Raw genomic sequence first — 21856 nt, 5'->3', positions numbered from 1 at the left:
CATACGGGGAAGGAATTGGATGGCCATATGGGAAGGAACTAGAAAGTTGTACGAGGAAGGAACTGGATGGTCATACTTGGAAGAAAATAGATGAAGATACCTGACTTGGAATGCATAGTCGTTAATGATATCGAGCCCTAGTGTAGATGGAAGTAGTGATATAAACAAGGCATTTGCCACTTGCACAGATAATTGCCAATAACAATAATTGCAATCAAGGTAAGAAATGTATATTCTCAGACAAAGATGGCACTCCAATTTTCTAAATCCGAAGCAAAGTAATCCAGAGATTGAATAGGGTAAGGATTGAATCCCATCGAAACCAAAATAACCAAGTAGGGAAGATCTTCCACTTCCAAAATGGCAAACAAATTAGAACTCCAACAAGAATTCACAATACAAAGAAATAATCCCTACATGCCACACATAAATACTCCTTCGGAGAAAAATCCCAAGGGTTTACAAAGAATGCCGACATGACAAATACCAACAGATAATTAATAAAATTTGGGCCCTTTTATTTATCAAATCAATTAATTAAATAAGTCCTTGTGATATTATTTAACTTTTAGGACCATTTAATCAAATAACCTAATGAAAATATTTTATTAAAAATTGGGGACATTACAAATTCTCACTACCCAAAGATTGCTCACTCTCAAGCAATTCATCATCAAACAATTTGCCCACTGTAGCTCTTGGGTCCCAAACCAAGTCCAAATAATTGTATCTATTGAAGCCTTCATGCTGCATCATGATCACGTACACATAATTGGATGTAGGCAAGAAAATGAAATGTGCATCAAGCTCTCGTTGTGCCACTCTGATATAAACATGGCCATGCCCAAAGTCATTAGGATACCATTGAGACACCTTTATGATCAAATCCATAGCCTTCATATCATCATGTTGTAATGTTCCAAACAATTTTGGTAATGTTCCTAAAAGTTTCGAATATGCTCCCAAACAGTTTCGGTAATGTTCCCGAAAGTTTTGGAGATGCTCCCAAATGGTTTCAGTAGTGTTTTCGAAAGTTTTAGAGATACTCCCGAAAGGTTTCTACTCTGATACCACTGTAATGTTCTGTTTTAGAGTTTCCTTCTGAAGTCCCGTAGTATGCTCTAGGTAATCTTGTCATGTACTTCAGGTAGTCTAGTTGTGTGCTCCAAGTAGTATCCCTCAGTGCTTTAGGTGGCTAGTGCTTCAGGTCAATGCTTCGAGTTAGTGCTTTTGGTGGCCAGTGCTTCAGGTCGGTTCTTCGGTCAGTGCTTTAGGTGGCCAGTGCTTCAGGTCAGTGCTTCGGTCAGTGCTTCAAGTTAGTGCTTCGGGTGGCCAGTGCTTCAGATCAATGCATTAGATTAGTGCTTCAATTAGTGCTTCAGGTCAGTGCTTCAGGTAGTTCTCCTTTAGTGCTTTGGGTGGCCAGTGCTTCAGGTCAATGCTTAGCAGTGTAGCTGTATGGTAAGGACTATGGGGTCCGTACGGTGAGCAGGTGGAGACCATACAGTTGGTTGGGAGGAGGTACAACTTAGCTTGGAGGTCATGCGGTAATTGCATAGTGTTGTGAGAAATGAAGGAGGTACAAAAAATAATGATTTCAGATCTTCACTTTAAACTATTAATTCTGAATTTATCAAAGAATGCTAAACAAGAATAGAGATTCGAACACAAGCAACCTTCAATTAATAATTGCCAAAAGATGGTGCTCCGACTTGTAGTCAGTAAATAATTATAAATGAGCCGACAGGTAGGATAGTATGTATTATTTGTTATGTAGGCCCTTTGGTGAGTATATATGAAAGATCCCTGATGGATCTCTGCCGCTAATCTGCTGTAGCTTTATTATATTTTTTCTTTTTAATTTTCTTTTTCCTGTTTATTAAAGTTTTCTTGCAGAACTTAACAGAAACGCAGAAGAGTTTGTTTGTTTTTGCGTTTTTGATGATTATTCAACATAGAAATGAGAAGGAGCAAATGATATGAAAAGAGTTTGAAAATAAATAACAATATGCAGCAAAATCAGAATTGATACAAATCATACCAGGCAGATCTCTGAATTATAGAGCCAAATAAAGGATCCAGTACATTTTCCCTAACAATGACGCCAAATTGGCTGATGGAAAGGACTGTGAACATGCAAACGTCTGCTGCTGATTATCCGACTCTCTATATTTTAAAGTGCTGCAAATGGCGGCTACTGCTGCAAGGCTCACTTTCCCATGTACCAATAATCGTGCCCAGCTAAACAATACTGCAAACCCAAGCTGAAATAGCGTCCTCCTTCCCTGATAACAGCTGATACCACTGAAAATTCCAAGACCAAATACTGCTGAGGGTTATGTCCCAGCCAGTAAATACCCAATGCTGCCGAGGGTTACGTCCCAGCCAGCAATTACCCTGGGGTTTGCGTCCCAAAATGCAAATCGCTCAAGCAGAGCAAATCTAAAAAGAAGTGTTTGAAAAATATGCATAATGATGAGAAATGGCGCCCATCTCTTTATAACCCCTTGCAAAGCAATTCGAACCCTAAAGTGACCCCCAATTGGTGTTGGCTATAAAAATGAATTAAATCTTATTTTAAAGTGACCATGTCACTAGAAAATGACCTTTTCCACCATAGTAATAAATCCGCTCACCGAATTGCCCTGAGACCAAAGAGGACGATTTAGAGAATTTTAAGACCTTTCCAACGAGCTATCATAACATGGGATACACATCCAGATGAGGCCAAATTTTCCTTATTACTCCAAAATGGCTATTAATTTAGCCTTATTTAAATATTAAACGCTAACTTAGGAAATATTAAAAATATAACCCAAATAGCCACAAACTACCCAACTGACATCACAAACCATAAAATCATCCTGTCACCTGTCTGTGACTGAAGTCGGAAATCAAGAATCCATTGGCAGACTCATCCCTAAAATCTAGGGATGCTCTTAAAATTTAGGAAACAAGCCCTATCCCTCTGAAACTGAACCCAAAGGGTCATCTCATGGAAACTCAGCCCTGGGCATGATCATACCTCCTAAAAAGTAGGAATGAACCCCATAAATGTAGGAACTGCCTCCTAAAAATAAGGAACATCACCCAACTGATCAATACCCACCAGAAAACCAAATCCCCAACACTGAATAACCATACTGGGTCTCTATCCAACCCTGTCAACCTACAAGACCCCATAATAAGCTGACTCACATGTCTCTGTTAGACTGAGCTAGAGTGGGGACATGACAGTCCTCCCCTCTCGAAGATGCTTGCCCACAAGCAACTGTAATGCAGGATGTTGTAAAATGCTCACACCCTCCCAGGTGGCATCCTCTATGGGAAGATCTCTCCATCGAACCAAATACTCTCGAATCACCCGGCTTCTCAGCCACTGTTCCCTCACCTCAAGAATCTCATCAGGGACCAAAATCAATTTACCTTCCTCATCCATAGGAGGTAATTCGGAAAGCATTGTAATCATCATCAAGCATAATGTAGTGTCTGGCATATGCGAATAAAGGAAGCAATTCTGTTGTTCTCATCTATTGTCTGTGTGCATCAATCAGTTAATCTATGCGGTAAACATTTGGCGCCGTTGCCCGATGGACCTAGTACAATGACAGACGGATGAAGACTAAATGCCAAATCAGTTGAACAAGAATAAGAATAAGTTGAAGGAAAATGACGAATTATGCACAACGCAGGAAAATTTAATTTTGGCACAACAAGTTGAACGCAGACAGAGATTTCAGCAAGTTACCGACGGACACAAAAGCACTGAAAAATTGTTGGAAGAGAATCGACAGCGGCTCGATTTGGTGGAAGAAGCAAGGGAAGAGTTTCTGAACCTATATACGCCGAGGGAAGAGAATCTAGACGGAAGGGGATCGACTCGCACGGCTCAGACTGCCGAGGGAGCACGAGCATGGAGTGAACTCTTCGTCTGAGATATACTTCCGGAACATACAGCTTCAGTTGACGAAAACCCTTCTTCACAAAACAGTGTGGGTGTTGAAAACAGCACGAGTATTCAGAACAGCGCGGGAGTGCAAAATAGCGTGGGAGTACAAAACAACGTGGGAGTGCGAAACAATGCAGGTACACAACAAAACCCACAACATCCAGTAATAATGGCAGGACCAAAAGAAAAGTCGCCTAAATTTGATGGTGAAGGAACCGCCGATCCGATTCGATATTTTAAAACATGTGAAACGATCTGGAGGGCGAATGCCATAACAGATACAAACGAATGGGTCCGACATTTTCTGGCCACCCTACGAGGTGTTGCGATTGATTAGTTTACTGAGACAGATCCACAGAAGTTAAACAGTTGGGATAATATTAAGGAGTTTATTGCAGAGTTTCAAATATTGCGCAACGATAATGAGATTGTAGCGGAGATATTCAATACTAAGTAGGGGAAGAATGAAACAGTCTGAGTCTTCACTAGGAAGTTGAAGGATCTGATCAATAAGATGGAGAATAAGCCGGCTGATGGGCTACAAAAGAGAGTTCATTGAAGGCCTTCGCCCGAAACTACGAAAGAAGATGAAGATCGTGCCACCATCGACATACATTAAAGCGTACAATTAGGCAATGAACCTCAAAAGTGAGCAAAAGACAAAGAAGAAGAAGAGTAGCTCGTCCGATTCAGATGACGGGGAACCTTCAGGAGAAGATAGCAGTGATGATGAAGGCAACAACAAGAAGGTCCCTGCTCTTCAAAAGGACATGATTCAGATGATGAAAGAGTTCAAGAACATGCACAAGGAGACCTAGGGCAATGAGTTATGGTGCACAGAGTGCAAGAAAGAAGGCCATATGAAAGAATCCTGCCCGAAAGATCAATTTTGTGAGATTTGCTAGATCATGGGACATTCAATAAAGGAATGCCCTTTCAACCTGAAATCAAGAGCACAACAACAAGTGTTCCTCACGCAGGAGGCGTTCGCATCACGAGGGAGCGAGAACACCAGTACGGAAGGTCCCACATCAGGTGGATACAGAAAGAACTAGCGCAGTCAAAACAACAACAGCAACAAAAATAATAGCGGCAACAACAATAATGGCGGAAGGAGTCGAATTCAGTATGATGCGAATCGCTGGCCGATAGTTCAATGCCATGCATGCAATCTGTGGGGTCACTTCGCTCGAGAGTGCACAACGGCGAGCACACCGAAGTTGCTATGCCGATGGTGTGGACCTAGCGATCATGACGATGCTAAGTGCTTGAAGTCTGGGGTAACTTGATTATCGTCGGGACAGAAGAGGAAGAAGTTCTGGCAATCACTCAGAAGCAGGTGAAGCTATACCTTGATCCGACGGAGGAAAAGAAGAGACTGGAGGAAGCACGGGCAGAGATCCAAAGAGCAAAGGCACACTTGAAGGACACGACTAGTTCCTCCACATAGAACTGCGCAGAACAGAATATCGTACGACAAATACTACAAACCGAGGTACCCGTCAGGATAAATGATCTGTTGCTCACTATGCCTCAACTCCGTATGGCACTCACGAATATAGCTCCAATTGCTAAGCTACCAGGAGAACATGGAAGGGAGCAGGAAAGTGCAACAAGTACAATGGACAAAAAGGAGAAGGAAAGTGGCGCAAGTGCAGAAGATCTGATACTGTTAGCCCTCTCATCCAGACACCATCCGGTAGTCGTTGAAATGGGAATTCTTGGGATTGTATTGACAGAAACGATTGTGGACAGAGGGTTCGGTGTTAATGTGTTACCCGAAGACACTTGGAAAAGGTTGGTACAACCGACATTGTGGCCACCTGCATTCCAGCTGCTAACGGCCGATCAACATGGAATCAAGCCATTGGGAGTCCTGACAGCACAACCAGTGACGATTGGAACATAGCCATTCTTGTTGGATTTTGTTGTGATCCCACTGAAGCGGAGATGATATGATGCCATTCTGGACCGAGGGTGGCTGATACAAGCCAACGTGAAGCATGATTGGAAGAAAAATATTTTATCACTTGAAAGCACAGGGCAGAAGTACGTCATCGATCTACACACTGAAATGGTCGGGGAAGAAGCTCTATCGTCAGATTCCGAAGAAGAAGAGGATGAAAGGAGGCAGAATATGGAACCAGATTAGGAGGGAGTCCTACGATTGGAAGGAGGATTGACAGACGACCATCTGGATTCGGTGAATGGTTTTTACCACTGGCAGATAGAGGACTACGAACTCTTTTCGAGCTGTAATATGTTAAGGGTCGATGAAGGTGAGAAAGAAAAGAGAAATGAATGTCCGAAGGAATACGGAGAAGCGGAAGAAGGAAAGGTGGTTGGGACTAAAGTTGAAGGAAAGAACATACAGTACAAACCCACAAAAAGGAAAGATTCCACTGTACGACCGTGTAGAAAGGAAATGTTACGTCGAACCATAGATATAGCAGAAAGGTGCCAATAGCAAGGAAAACACATCATACGTTCTACACAAGAAACAAAGAGGAAGGGTTTAATAAAAGTTGCAGCAGTACGGAGTGGAGGTGTTATTGATGGCAAGAAGGGGCAACCGACGGAGTCCATGGTACTAAGCTTCGGGAACAAACTGGGCGATATGGAAAATCGAAGGAAGAGATCGTGTACCTTAAATAAATTAGATGAGCGACGACTGCAGGCACAATGGGCCACGGAAGTTCCATAAAACGGGCGAAAGAGATGGCAGGAGAAGTTGAAGTATGACGGACGGAACGAGATCAAACCAAGCAAGTTTCAAGTGAAATGGATCAGCGTGCCGTATCAAATTCAAGAAGTGGGTGATAACGGAGCAATAAAATTATGGACACTAGATGGAAAGGAACTGGCCAACACAGTTCATAGGTTGAAGATGAATGTCTACCATGAAAGAAATAACGCACTTCCATGGACGAACAACTGAGAAAAGAACGACTGTTAGTACTGTATATATGTAAATATTGTACATATGTAAGATTAGTAAGGACAAGAAATAAATTTTTTTTTTTTTTTTTTTTAAAAAGAGAGAGCAAGTCACAAAGTCACCGTATGGATTTTTGAATCTTAGCCACTATACGGATTTTTGAAGCATAGTCATCGTATGGATTCTTTAAACTTGGTCATCGTACGGCTTTTAAGGTGGATACAGTAGGCCAACATATGGATTTTCCAAAGCATTAATTTTGGATATTACCATACAGATTTCCCTTATACATTTGGTGTACGGATTTTGAAGTCTGAAGATTGTGATGCCGTACGGATTCATGAGTGTATAAATGGTCTAGTTCACTGTATGGGTTTATATGATTCCAGTTCACCGTACGACTTTATAAGATTTAACTTGGTGCATGGTTATTTTAACTGGGCATACGGATTTTGCACTGGGTGTACGGATTGTGCACTTGGTGTATGGATTCTGAGCTTGGTGTACGGATTGTGCACTTGGTGTATGGATTTTGAGCTTGGTGTACAGTTAAGCTTTCCAGATTGGCGTACGGTTTTCACATGCTTGTACAGATTTTAAAGTTTTTCTTTGTATGTTTGCAACATAGGCCATATGTATTCCATAAAAATGAATTGCCCTACGATTTTCTGAAGGCTTGATTCTTTATTGCTTGCCATACAGACCTTCAAATCAATTTCCTGTTGAGTGAACCACCTGTTGCCACTATGCAGAATCTCTAAGGTTGTCACCATACAGTTTTTTTAATAGAAATTGTAGTACGGATTTTCAGTATACATCTGGGCATATGGATTTCAACCACAGTTTGTAAAGTTTTAGACACGGGAAGCTTTCTATTAAAAAAGGAAAAAAAGATGACAGATTGAAACAGTTCAGAATGAGTAACGCGTGATGCCAAAGGGAAGGGTAGACATAAGCAGTTGCCAAAAAGAGTGTGGAAGCAGAAGAAAATGACAGAAATAGTGTGTTCCATTCAGTTTTGTGTGGGTTTCGGAGTGCGTTGCCCCCTAGACCCCCAGTCGTTGCAGTTATCAGTCGTGGGAAGTGTGACCAGTTGATGAGACATGGAGCTGCTACAGGCATGGAGTGTCTGTGTACTAGAGGCACTTGGAGTAGGTGTTGGACATGAGGCTGTCTTGGTGGATGCATAGAGAGCTCGAGAGGAGCTGATCATCCAGTTGAAGGCAGTACAGCGACACTTGGCTCAGTGTATCCAGGAGTTGGAAGCAAACTAAGCAACACTGTTGGCTATCAAGGTCAGCTAAGGAGATAGTATTTTGTTAGCAAAGGCTGCAGATGCAATGTGGTTTGGAGATCAATTTGGTGTAGGCACGAGACAAACGTGAAAGTGATGTGGCAAAAGCAGATTTATCTTATTGTACTTAGTCAATTAATGAATTTTGTTTGTTAATTGTCTCGAATATTTTGTAATTGTCGTCCGAAGATGACTGTTCTTTTTGGGGGGGATGATGTAGTCAGTAAATAATTGTAAATGAGCTAACGGGTAGGATAGTATGTATTATTTGTTATGTAGGCCCTTTGGTGAGTATATATACCCCCTTCGGGAAGCATTGTAATCATCATCAAGCATAATGTAATGTCTGGCATATGCGAATAAAGGAAGCGGTTCTGCTGTTCTCATCTAGTGTTTGTGTGCATCAATCAATTAATTTATGCGGTAAACATGACTTGCCAGATCTAAGCGAAGTATTACATGCAACGGAATAGGGTGAGGGTTGAATCTCACCGAAATAGAATAAGCCAAGTAGTGAAGATCGTTCACTTCCAAAATGGCAAACAACAGAGAATCCCAACAAGAATTCGTAGTACAAAATAAATAATTAGAATGCTTATCTACAACTACCTACAAGTCGTGGTTAAATACCCATCCAAGAAAACCTTTCCGAGGGTGTAAAAAGATAGCCGACGGCAACACTTACCAATGGAAACTAAAATAAAAATAGGTCTGAGATATATTAAATCAATCGAAACCACAAATACAACTATTAACTTGGGCCGCATAGTAATTAATTAAAGTAACTAATTAAAGGTCCTTATATTATTTAAATTCTAGAACCAGTTAATTAATTAGTTTAATTAAAAATTGCATTAAAATTTTGGGACATGACACATGCTCATAAATTTCTTCAAGAATCTCATAGCTCAAGTACAACTTGTAGTTTCCATAAGGATGCCCCTTGCACAAAGAGGTGGCAATCATGTATGCCTCATGTCTAGTGATTAGAGCAAGCCGAGCAATCAATGTGAGCCAAGTGATCAAAGCATGCCGAGCATAAGTTGTTAAACAATACATGCCGAGTAATATACATAGTCAGTGCCAAGCACTAGTATGTGCCGAGTAGAGAGTTAGTGCCGAGTCACTCAGGAGCCGAGTAAACAAAGTATGTCGAGTCATTCAGGAACCGAGTTACAGCATTGAAGATATAGTGAATGCCGAGCATCAGAGACTTCAATTGCCGAGTGAATAGTTTTAGACATAGTTGTTTGTAATAGCACAAACTTCTATGTAAACTATTTGGGGCCGACTTAATGATTATTTTATGATTCTAGAAGATGTATACAGATGTATATTACAAATCCCTATGCAGTACATGCAACCAATCAAATTGAGAGATGTTCTAAGCGACAAAATGGATCAACCTCATTAGTTGATTCTAACCTAACCCTAACCAACTTGTGTTTACTTAAGGAGACAAACCCTAAACAATTTGGAAGTGCGTGAATGAAGAGAAGGAGATGCAAGAGAGACGAATGCTAAGTGTAGGGATCATTCATAGTGGTTATGGAGGTTGTGATAATGTTGTGAATTGCAGAATTAGTTAGAGAGAACAGAGGAAAAGAAGAAAGAGGACAGAGGAGACATATCTGATTAGAAGGATCAAGTACACACCAAGAAAGAGAAGATCTGACATCTAGCAGAAGAGTGCTAACCAAAGGATCATGGTGTTGAATCATTCTACCAAGTGATGCAGATAAAATCTCCTAACAGAGTAGTCTTAACAGGCTTGTGTAAATCTCTTAACCGAGTGCTTGTTTTATTGCAAGTTTAAGTCCTCTAACAAGGCACACTTTTAGCAGGGTGTTTAAATCCTTTAGCAGAGTGAGACTTAACAATCTTTGTAAGCTTTTAACAAGGTAGAGCTTTCACAAGGTAGATCATAGTTTATGGTCAAACTTCTTCTAACCTTAATTGGCTACACTTTACAGCTGTAGTAGTGAAGATTTGTCGGTGTCATCCCCAGCCCAGTTTTACCTTCTCATTGGAGGGTTTTTGGGTAACAAATTTATTGTGTTATGTATTTATTTGTTTCATGCTATAGATGAACATGTGTAGTTAGATATTTCAGTTTACATTTTAAATTGTGAGATGGATGTGTGGTGAATGTTTCATGGTTAAAGTTTTGAAGTACTGATTCAGCCCCCCCTCCTCAAAGTTTTCTTTCCCATTGTTATTTCCAACAGGTGCATCATCAAATCCTCTATGTATGGATTTGAGAAGTCGTAATGTATACTCCTCCCTATGTAGTCATGATAAAAAGCTACCACCGCATTCAAATGTTGATTGTCATAGCTTTAAATGTAAACCCTATCATTTGGCTCATCACCAACCACATTTGCAGTAGATGTAACCTCAAGAGAACTCAATGCAACATCTGGGTTCTCATTGCTCTCAGCAAATGCACTCAGCTCAATTGTATCATCTGCACCTGTAACTGGGATATGTGTGGTCACATCCTCAAAATTCTCACAACCATAACCCATGGATATCATTTTCATTCACACATGTGGGATCAATGTTACGGCACTCGAACTCGCCTTTGACTCAGAAAGTCAAAATTGTTATCAAACTCGGAAAATCGAAAAGCCCATGAAATTGAACAATTTTCAAGGATTAAAAGATTTTTTCATGCACCTTTTTGTCAATTAACATCAAATACACAATAATTGAGATAAATAGAAGCTACTTAACACATATCCACAATTTTGCATAGATTACATAAGCATAAAAGTGAATTTCTGAAAGAAAAAAATTGAATAACATAATATAAAGTTAAACATAGTGTCACTATCAAATGTCTATAATATTCATGGATTTGAAAGTTTTAAACATATATCAAAAAAATAGTTAGAGTGTAGAAGACTAAGGCTCATAGTAGTCTATGTCCTACTAATAGGCCTAAGATAAGTCATGGAAGACTCTAGAGTCATCCTCTCTCCTTGTGTATGAGGCTAAACCTCAGGGCATCCTCATCCTCATCCTCACGCACATAATCCTCATCATCCAACTTGGATCCATCACTCTTGGCCTCAAGGTCCTATACTCAGTCTCCTTGCGCTTTAGCCTCCTCAACTGCTAGCGCTATTGTCTTTGCCTCTCGATCCACCTGATCAACCCACTACATGACTTCATCACATAAGATAGGATCAGCAATCTCTATGTTCCACTCTGCATTTGGATCAACAATCTCTAATACAATCGATGATGTATCGGTGCCCTGGATCTATCTATGGTAAAGGTGAAGGTTGTAGTGAACAAAGACAAGATCATTCAATTTTTGCACAAACAATGGAAATGCAAGTAAGTTTGTAGAAGCCTCCTCCAAATGCTTCCTTTAGCTCCTTTTAATGCTCAAGTGTAAGCTACAAAGTTGCACAAACAATCAGCAATCGATATGGGAGAGCTAACCGGTTTGCTAATTTCTCTCTCAAAACCCTAATGCTCTTCTCTAACTCGTTTCTCTCTATCACAAGCATTAGCAAAGGATGGAATGACCTTTGTGGGTCAAAAATATGCTATACAAAGCACAAACAATTCACTTAACCAATTTATTTTATTGTTTTTTTGCACTTCATGAGTCCTGCAACCAGTGAGAGTCCAGAGCTTGGGACTCTGTGAGTCAAGAGATACCGTGGACTCGGCAAGTCCACGGTGACTCTGCTAGGATTCTACCGAGTTCGAGGCCAGGAGTCGTCTTGATGGACTCGAGCTTAGACTCGGTGAGTCCTACTCTGACTCGTAGAGTCCTGGAACTGTGTGGGATATTTGACTATACCGTACACCATTCTTCTTATAGCGAGAGTTTAATTTAATTGAACAACTCTTTTGTAATTTGTAAACAAAATATTAGAAAGATGGAGAGAATTTTAAAAGCGATGGACGACTCGCCCTTGGTTAGGCATCAAGGATACTTGAGGACTTACAGACAAATCAGGGAGAGATTTTCTTGGAAGGGTCTCAAGAATGATGTACAATACCTTTAGGAATGTGTCATTTCTAGCAAAACAAATCCAAAGCATGCTTTACCTATAGGTTTTCTCTTACCATTATCGATTCCTAAACATAAGTGGCATAGTATCTCGATGGAATTCATTTCCAGGCTTCCTAAAGTGCAAGGAAAGGACTGCATCTTCGTCGTGGTTGACTAACTGACCAACTATGCTCACTTCTTCGCTATTTCCACCAGGTACTAAGCAACACAAGTGCCAAAATTATTCTTCCAAGAAGTATTTTTCTTGCAAGGTCTCCCTCGAAATGTAGTTAGCAACAAGGATAGTCACTTCCTTAGCACCTTTTGGACAATTGATTTAGCTTGCAGAAACAAAATTATTGCCAAGCACAAACTATCACCCACAGATAGATAGACAAACAAAGATTGTGATTAAATGGTTGGAAAGTAACCTCATAAAGTATGTCTCAGCACAATAGAATGCATGGGTGAAGTGGTTACTTATGGGTGAGTATTGTTACAATGTCATGTACCACATGTCAATTCGGATGATGCCAGTCAAAGCTCCATACGGTTATGAACCTCCATCGTTTATGGATATGGCTTTAGGTGATAGTTGCACATTAAAGACCAAGGATTAGCTATGAGGGGTTTGGATATTTTGAGATCCCTGAAGGAATATCTTCAGAGAGCCCAAAACAAGCATACGATGTATGCACATAAGCACTGAATTGAGAGAAGTTTTGAAGTTGCTGATTTGGTATACCTCTGAGTTCATCCCTATAGACAAACTGAAGACATGTGGCAAGGAGAACTTGAGGTCGCATTTCTACGAACCCTATCGTATGATTCAAAGGGTAGGCGAAGTTTCCAATGAACTGGAGTTGCCTAAAGGGAGTCAAATACATAATGTATTCCATGTGTCTTGCCTAAAGAAGGTCATGGGACATGTCACGATATCAAAGGATCTACCCCCTATCAACGAAGAAGAACAATTAGTTCCAGAGTCAGCCGAGATCATTAACACTCGAGAAAAGAAGCTAAGGACATGCACCATCAAGGAGTTTCTTGTTTATTGGAAAAAATTTCTAATAGAGGATGCTACTTGGGAAAGAAAATGGATTTTGGAGCACCCTAGTTTGCAATTGCTTGGGGACAAGCAATTTTTGGGTCAGGCAGACTATAATCTCCCCATTATTAAATCAAATAAGATAATAATATTTTTGTATTTGGGATCCCAATTGTTTTATAAATGTCTTGGGCCCATCTTATTTTTCCATCGGTTTAGGAGTTGTCATGTCAGCACTTGTTGTGCACCCTCAAGAGTTACTCCAGAAGGGCAATTATGACTGGTGTCTAGGATGTATTTCTCGTGCAACTTTGATTTATATTTTTACTATGAATTCTAGTTGGAGTTCTATATTGTCATTTCGGAATGAATGATCTTCCCTATTTGGCTAACACAATTTTTGTGGGATTCATCCCTCACCCTTTTCTATTATGTTTTCCTTGGCTTCAAATCTAGCAAATACGAAGTGCTATCATTGTTTGGCATTTCATCTATCTTATGCAAAATTATTATAGCCATTAATCACGCGTCATTGCATTTGATTTCAAAAGGAATAAGTTGTGTCTAACCAAATATTGAAGGCCATCATACTGCATGCCACCATACAACTAAGTTAGGGAAGAATTGGCCGCAACACTTGGATTCCACTGTATGCCTTTGTCACATCTTGCCCCTACTCATCATCATCCTCAGTACCATACGCCATTGCCTTGAGTCACTGTAGGCCCCTCCCTACAACTCGTCATTATCTGCTAGCCACCATATGTCCTTGTCATACCCCCAACCTTTCAAAAGGAATAAACTGTGTGTGACCAAATATTGAAGGCCATCGTACTGCATGCCACCATACAGCTGAGTTAGGGAAGAATTAGCCACAACACTTGGATTCCACTGTATGCCTTTGTCACATCTTGCCCCTACTCACCGTCATCCTCAATACCATACACCATTGCTTTCAATCATTGTAGGCCCCTTCCTACAACTCACCATTATTTGCTAGCCAACATATATCCTCATTGTACCCCCAACCACCATATAGACATCTCTCTTAGTGACTGTATGGACATTTGTGTTTTCATACATTTGTGTTTTCATATGCTCCATTTCCATTGTGCAGTCACCTTTATTGTCATATGCTCCTTGTCTTGGTCAAATGTTCAATTTGGTTCTCTGTCCTTAGTCTAGCCATCAAACATTTGGATACAAACCATTCACAGCAATAAAATTTGGTCCCAATGGTACATTACATCGCTGTTGCCTTTATTGCTCACTAAACCATACACAAGGGACTTTAATTTACTGCTTATCATGGCTATCACAAATGCATTGCCTTTATTTTGAAACTAACTCAAACTTCTCACAAAAACTATAAATTCAAGCTCAATTATGGCTCCTATGTGAAGCCATCACTAATGTACAATATCAATGGATCTTTCACCATCTTAACATGCTCAAACATTTAAGAATTGTCGCTCTCCAATGCAAATGAATCGCAAAAACCCTTGTCTCTTCACAATTCGCAAGAACAAACTCAAAACCAAGTCAAAAGCAATCATCGCATAATGAAATCGATTTCCTTGAAAGTCTTTTATAAATGTCTCACTTGCTTCGGTTATTTGGCATTTTCTTTTCACATTAAAAATATAAGCCTTTACTAAAAAACGTTGACCTTGGTTTAAAAATTCAAAAGAGCACCTTTTGAAACAAGTCATTAAATATCTAAGTTACCATATTCGCCCCTCAGCATGCAAATTCGACATTCGATTCGTAGCAAATTTGAAGTCGCTCTTGGTTCTGTTCAAATTTGTCATTTGTTTGATGAAGTCCCTGCAGATTCTTCTTTTCAAACCCTAGACGAATGTTGGCAAATGTAGAGAAAGTTTGGGAGTTGACAGAAGAGCCCAAGTGGAATGACAACAAATTTGGAGTGAATTTGGGCATCCAACAAAAAACGTTTGCCTTTTTAATGTTTTGCAAAGGCACTTTTTTGTTTATTTTAATCATTTTTATCTCCCAAACGGACCCAACCCTAAAACGACGATCATATTCGCACTTCATACTCATATTTAGTATTTATCATTATGCCTGAATTTGCACTTCCCTCATTCAACAGTGGTTTGTGTTTGCACTTCTCATTCGCAGCTGTTTGTGTTCGCACTTCCCTTCACTCATTCACCTTTACTCCTAAGGCAGCGATTACAAAGGCAGCCTTTACTCTTGAATCCTGAGGCAATGATTACTCCTAAGGAAGCAGTTTGTGTTTGATAGTAGATAACAAAGGCGACAATTACTCTTGAGGCAGCCTTTCTTCTACAACTTTCAAAAAGATAGACTCCGAAGATCAAAAAGGAGGTAGGGACTACTATTATTAACTCTTTTTTATTTTTATTTTTTATTTTTAAATTTAAATTTAAATTTTTTAATTTAAATTACAGTTTGATAGTAGATACCATTCTTAGAAGTTAGATTCTAATTTTTTTGATCTTATAGTTTGATAGCAATCTAATTTTTTTAAACAAACTAAGATCAAACTGTTAGTCTTATATTTGAATTGTTCTTATAAATTGCTCTTAGTTTTTTCATTTTGAAACTTACTGATAATACCATATGCATTACAATTTATGTACATAAATGAGCTTTTTTCATTTTTCATTTTTTGTTTTATGTGTTGTGTATTTTTTTGTAGATTTAAAGAATGGTTGCAAGTGCTTGTGTTGCCAGAAACCCCCACTTGAAAATCAATAGATTTTCCCCACTTTGGAAATATGTGCAAATAATTCGACCAATGCTAGGTGGAGGATGTTATGTGTGGATTTGTAGCCATTGCAAAGAGGAATTTAGTAGCTCTTATAGTAGAGATACACATTTGTGCTTTATTCCTTAAAAGGACATCAAATTTTGTATCGAGAAGCCAAGAGTAAACAGAGTGCTACCTAAAACCTTCCTTTCAAATCACATCATAAACAAATACATTCAAGAACAAAAGCAAGCAGAGGATAGTGATTGAAGTCATTATAGTGCACTTTATGTTATATTTTGATGTTGAGTTGTTTTTTAATTTATCACTTAAGTGATTTAATCACTTTATAGTCTATTTTGATGTTGAGATTTACTTTAAAGTTTTAACTTAAAAGGGAAATTTCACTGAGTTGTTTTTTAATTTATCACTTAAGTGATTTAATCACTTTATAGTCTATTTTGATGTTGAGATTTACTTTAAAGTTTTAACTTAAAAGGGAAATTTCACTGAGTGAACATATTTCCAGATAATATGTGAAATGTTAGTGTAAATATGTGATGGACCCTTTAGAGTGAGATTCACTTAAGTCAATCAAATAGACATGTGCGGTGTACCAAATGGAAACTTTTTAAGTGATGTAAGTCAATTACATGTTATTTTTGAATGAAATACATGTAATTACCCTTCCAAACCACTTGTTTCTTGACAAAACAACTTGCTGGGTGGTTTTACTTTCATTTTAAAACATTTAAATGAATCTCCAAACCATGATTTTGGTCATTGCATGCAAAATGCAAATATATAATAGCATCCAAGAACCATGATTTTCCAACAAATTGCTTATTTATGCAAGTCATTAAAAGATGCAATGCCTTCATCAAACCACGATTTGCCAAAGGAATGAAGTTGCAAAATGTATGCATATGCATTACAAATAAATGCATTTGCAAACCACGTTTTGCCTTAGAGAAGTTATTTTAAATAAACATGTAATAATTTCTCTGAACTGCAATTTGTGCTTGAACAGTGGAACTCAGGCATTTGCATTGCATATTTTTAAATGTGAGTTTCCAAAACCTGGTTTGAGTAAATACAAAAGATGCATATTGATGTCTTTTCCAACACATGTAATGGTCTTTCTAAACCATGACTTACCATTCTAAGGCAAACACTTGCCATGTAAAGGGCTTTGTAAACCACGACTTGAGGCAAAGAGGTTTCTCATGTATCCCAATCTTCAAACCTCGGTCTGGGCTTTTTGAAGGAAAATGTTGCATGCATTGGGCTTTCTAAAATCTGTTTTTGGCTTCAAATTTACTTGCCATTGCATATTTTTAACTATGCAAAATGTTTGGAGAACCCTGATTTCCTAAAGAGAAGCATTTGCAAATACTTTGCTGCTCACTCATGCACATGTAATTTCCCCTAAATTTATTATTTTCAAGATGGTTGATCACTGGCTTCTGTCACAACCTATGTACCATGACATTTCTGGGACAGAAATGGCAGGGGCGCACACACACACACACACATATATATTGTTACTATTCTTTCTTTTGTGAAAAAACACTTTACCATCTTTTAGTATAGCTACCCCATTATTATTACCATTTAAATTAAGACACAAAGTAAAGAAATACTATAATGATTCATAAAAATCAAGGATTGTAGCTAATTAACTACAGCGTGGAAAGAGATACAAATTAATTGTTGTCAGTTATCCCATCAAACTATCTCATTAGTTTAGAACTTAAAAGGAAAACACAATTTGGAAGACGTGTTTCTAAGAGTTCCCGAGATAGTCTGTTCCTCGAAATCTTTGTTGCTCAAGAATCATTTTGTCATTTCCGTACTGCCATGTTCGCAAAACCAATGACGTAAATATTGACAAAGTAAAAGTCTACACTGTCGCCCAGAATATGTAAAATGGTCTCTCAAAATTTCTGGTTCAATGCATCCCAGTTCCATTGCTGTTCTGTAAACTTGTAAACAGGTTGTAAGATCAGAAACATTTATTTACAGTCATTGCTGATAAGAAGTGCTTTTTAAGGAATTTGCACTTTGAAACAATCATGACGCAAAGAACTAGCTATTATACAATCATGATACAAAGAACTGGCTATTATTTTCAAGGAGACTTTTTTCAGCATTTGTTTTCAATGCCTCATAATTTAGATACTAAATGTTGTCTTCAGAAGCTGACTTTTAGGTAAATAGTCTCCAGATTTCATCGATGTTTGTGATCCAGTGCCCTCTGTGATTGCATATCGATATTAGTGCTCATGTGTGTGACTGTATGAGACAAACAGGGACTCACATTTTTCGTTTTCAATGTCTTTGCAGAGGCAAATGCAAAAGATATAGTTTCCTTCGGAGCATTCTGGGAACTTGTCCGTATATCACGTGAGTGTTCTAGAGAAGATTTACGCAACCTTGCAAAGAGGGCATTAAATACGAGCCCAACCTTTCAGATGGAATTGAGGAGAGTGCATTTTCCTCGAGGATGAGAGTATTTCCTGTTTTAGAATGCCTTTCTATTTTTTATCATTCGTATAAGAAGTTTGTCATGAAGAAAATTCTACCAGTCCCCAATATTGCTGGGTTTGTATTCTAGTCTATTAGGTGTTGTTTATACGTGACAGCGTCAAATGTAGTTACTGAGATTTGAAAATGTTACGCCAATAAAATCAAAGCAATTTTTGCTAATGGTCATAAGTGTGCTACAGAGTCAAGAAGAGCATCAATATTTCAGGTCAACTTCATTGTATCCGATTGTCATCCAATTGAAAGATTACTGATAGTAGTATTCACGGAAATTGTTGAGGATTATTGGCAATAGAAACAATATTCACTGTGCCCATTTGTATTACACGCACGTAATTGATTTAATGTGATCTAATCATTTTTTACTATAGAGCAGACCACAAAGTTCTCAAGCGTAAACTCGTTTGTCTTTTATCAGTAATTTACATTTCAGCCATGATCGTGTTTCCATAGAATCTCAGTTATTCGTATTACTTTCATTATTTAGATGGTCTCCACTTAAATAAATGTAAAACAAGTTGGCTTTATATTATACGTATTAAAATTTCAGAAATTGATAGCACCTGTAACATGTAGACTGACGGCAACGTCTAAAAAGCAAACTAAAATGCTTATCTTATCAGGGGAGGGTTTGAGGTATAGTTTTTTTTACCTATCTTATCAGGCGACGGTTGGAGTACAGTTTTTTTCTAATCGTCTTTAGATATTTTACATTTTAATTTTCTATTTAACTAATGTCTTTAATAAATAGTTATTTTGTAATGGTAAAATTATGTTTACTGAATAGTGATAGATATTGTACTTTTTGGAAAAAGTGGGGTAAAAATGTATTAAGACAGAAAGGATTATAAGAAGGAAAGATCAACAAAGAGCTCTTTCTTGAGCAACAAATTCATCAAATTCTTGTAATAGATCAAGGGGAAGCTGCCCCCTATCCATAATATTCTAGCCTTGAGCATGAATAGAAGCCCATTTGGCCAAACAGTCAACAGCTTTGTTCCATTCACGAAGAATGTAAGTAAGCAAGTTCACCCCCACTTGGGAGTCAGACTCGTAGATAATCTGGCGCCATCCCCACAAACAACACTGTTCTACAGCATATAAAATGGCCTAAGCCTCCATGAGATTGTTACACTACTACATTTGACATCATTTTTCTACCAAAATTTTCGATTATCAACTAAAAAAGTTTAGTTCGGTCGAAATGTAGAAGGCAAATTTTTTTTTTTTTTTTTAAACTAAGCCCCGTGTTGGTCGAAATGGGGGGCTTAGATGTAAAAAATAAAAACATTTCATGTTTGTTGTTTTTCGTGCGCATGGGATGTTTTGTTGTTTGTTGTTTTCCGTGCGCATGGGATGTTTTGTTGGAGTTGGATACTTGATGCGCCATCACCAGACAAAAAATTGGATGTCTTGGTTTTGTCCTAGCTTGCTCAGGGTTGGAGTTGGAAACTTGATATTTTGAAAAGGAGGTGATCGGTCTTTTGGAAGTTTAGATTTGGAAACAAGGCTAAATGCATAAGGTAGAGTTTCAATTGTTTTCTCTTTAGATTCGTTGCGTTTACATCTACCAAAAGTGATTTCTTATTCTTTCATCTCTTCATTATCATTTGTTCCATGATTGTATTCAATGTAGTTGTATAACTTGTACATGGCTGCTTCTTTTCAATCCAAGGAATCATTACGTCCAATTCTCTTCCATCAGTTTGATGGGCATTTTTTCCTTGTTCTTTCCTTGATGGGCATTTTTTTTCCTTGTTCTTTCTTATCTTTTGAACTTGGTAGCAAGTGCAAGGGACCCATTCTTCACTTTCCTCGTATGGTATTGCTTGGCCGGTGATGACCTCTCCTCAACGAATTCTATGATACTTCATGCTTGAGAATATGCCTCCCTTCGAACAATCCTTAATGGACTTTGCATGACTTGGAACAATGTTCTCTTCTAGGCTAGTTTCCCGATCTCAAAAGTTAAAATTAATTTATTTTATATATCAGGTTTGGACTTCATTCCTAGAAGCATCAATTCTAATTTTTGGCAGTTTTGTAGAACATCTTTTGTGGACATAATTTACTCCTTATCTACATTGCAAACAACAAAGAAGGAAACATTTGTTTTGTTGGTTTTGCTATCTTAAAACTATTTTAATCCTTTTAAAGCCTTCATATCAAATCTATACATTTCTTGATCACATGGCTATATACATCATTGTGAAACATGGAAAAAAAATTAAAATTAATATATATATATACAAATTAAACCTTCTTAGCTTGCCATGCCATTTGCAAAACCTTCAACAAGTTATGTGCCCTATGAACCATTGATCATAGATCTGCTCAGTTCCTTCATTAACAACTAGGTGGTATTTTTCGTCATGTCAAATTATGTGATGTTTAATTAGTACCGATCTTGAAACAATTGTAAGAGTAGTGGCTTACAAGAGCTCATCTCTTGTGATTACAAATAGTCCACCTAGCACTCATTGCATCCATGTGATCCTCATACATTCGAAGCATTTGAGATTTATTTGGTGTTGTTGTTGCTAGACCAGTACAAATTTGTTTACATCTGCAGAAAAGAAAGCATGGAGAGTGTGAAGGAGAAAATGTTGTTAATAAAAAAATTTCGGGTGCCCATTGTTTAAAATTTTATGGAAGGTTCTCCAAGGCTTAACAACCATGTTTGAATGCTTCAAGTGGGCTAGAGTTTGGTACGATAGACTCGAAGTAGAGGAATTTTTCATGGAGTTGACAACAATAGCATTGGATGTTTTGGATAATCTACACTGCCCATTGGACAACCAATGACGTGTGTAATATGTGCAACCCAAAATCATGTTATATAACAAATTTATATATAAATCAGTAAACTGATTAATTAATATAATATTCTTGTAATCTTATAAAGATATATAGGAGGGATGTGAAATATATATCTTCCTATTAGTTTATTCATTATTGTATTTACATATAAATTGTTACGTATAAATATATATAGGAATATCAAATTATATATTATATTGTACAGTGAACCCAACCAGGCTGATTTTGGGATTGTTTTGCCATATTGGCAAAACCAATTTTTGTAAACTAGCAAATCACCACAGAGCAGCTGGATGTTTTGTGACAAAAACTTAGAAAATATAGTTGCATTTATATAGGATGAAGGTTTATTAAAATTTAAAGAGGGAAATATGTAATGGATATAATAGTCCAAGAGATTTGACCAGCTGGAGATGAATACAATAAAAAATTGGAGGATAGTAGATTAGATAATATAATAACATTACAACATAGTGCACATAAATAAGAAAGGAAATTAGGAAACTAA

General features: G+C 38.0%; 1 protein-coding gene across 4 annotated transcripts in view; it reads left to right on the top strand.

The window, feature by feature from the left end:
* The window catches only part of LOC149543283 (kinesin-like protein KIN-UB), a 305487-nt gene extending 286591 nt beyond the window's left edge, over window positions 1-18896 (top strand). For all 4 annotated transcript variants that reach the window (XR_016355614.1, XM_089798130.1, XM_089798128.1 and 1 more), the window contains one exon: window positions 18328-18896. Coding sequence is in view for 3 of the 4 variants with exons in the window: in XM_089798130.1 (XP_089654256.1) it covers window positions 18328-18491 (164 nt within the window). In the remaining variant the exon portion in view is untranslated. The remainder of the gene's footprint in view (window positions 1-18327) is intronic.
* Window positions 18897-21856: the final 2960 nt, after the last annotated feature.

The sequence above is a fragment of the Cupressus sempervirens genome, chromosome 8, assembly GCF_028749045.1.
Source record: "Cupressus sempervirens isolate cs-2001-9-10 chromosome 8, ASM2874904v1, whole genome shotgun sequence".
NCBI lineage: Eukaryota > Viridiplantae > Streptophyta > Pinopsida > Cupressales > Cupressaceae > Cupressus > Cupressus sempervirens.
The sequence above is the reverse complement of the archived record's forward strand: the minus strand, read 5'-3'. Positions and strand labels throughout refer to the sequence as shown.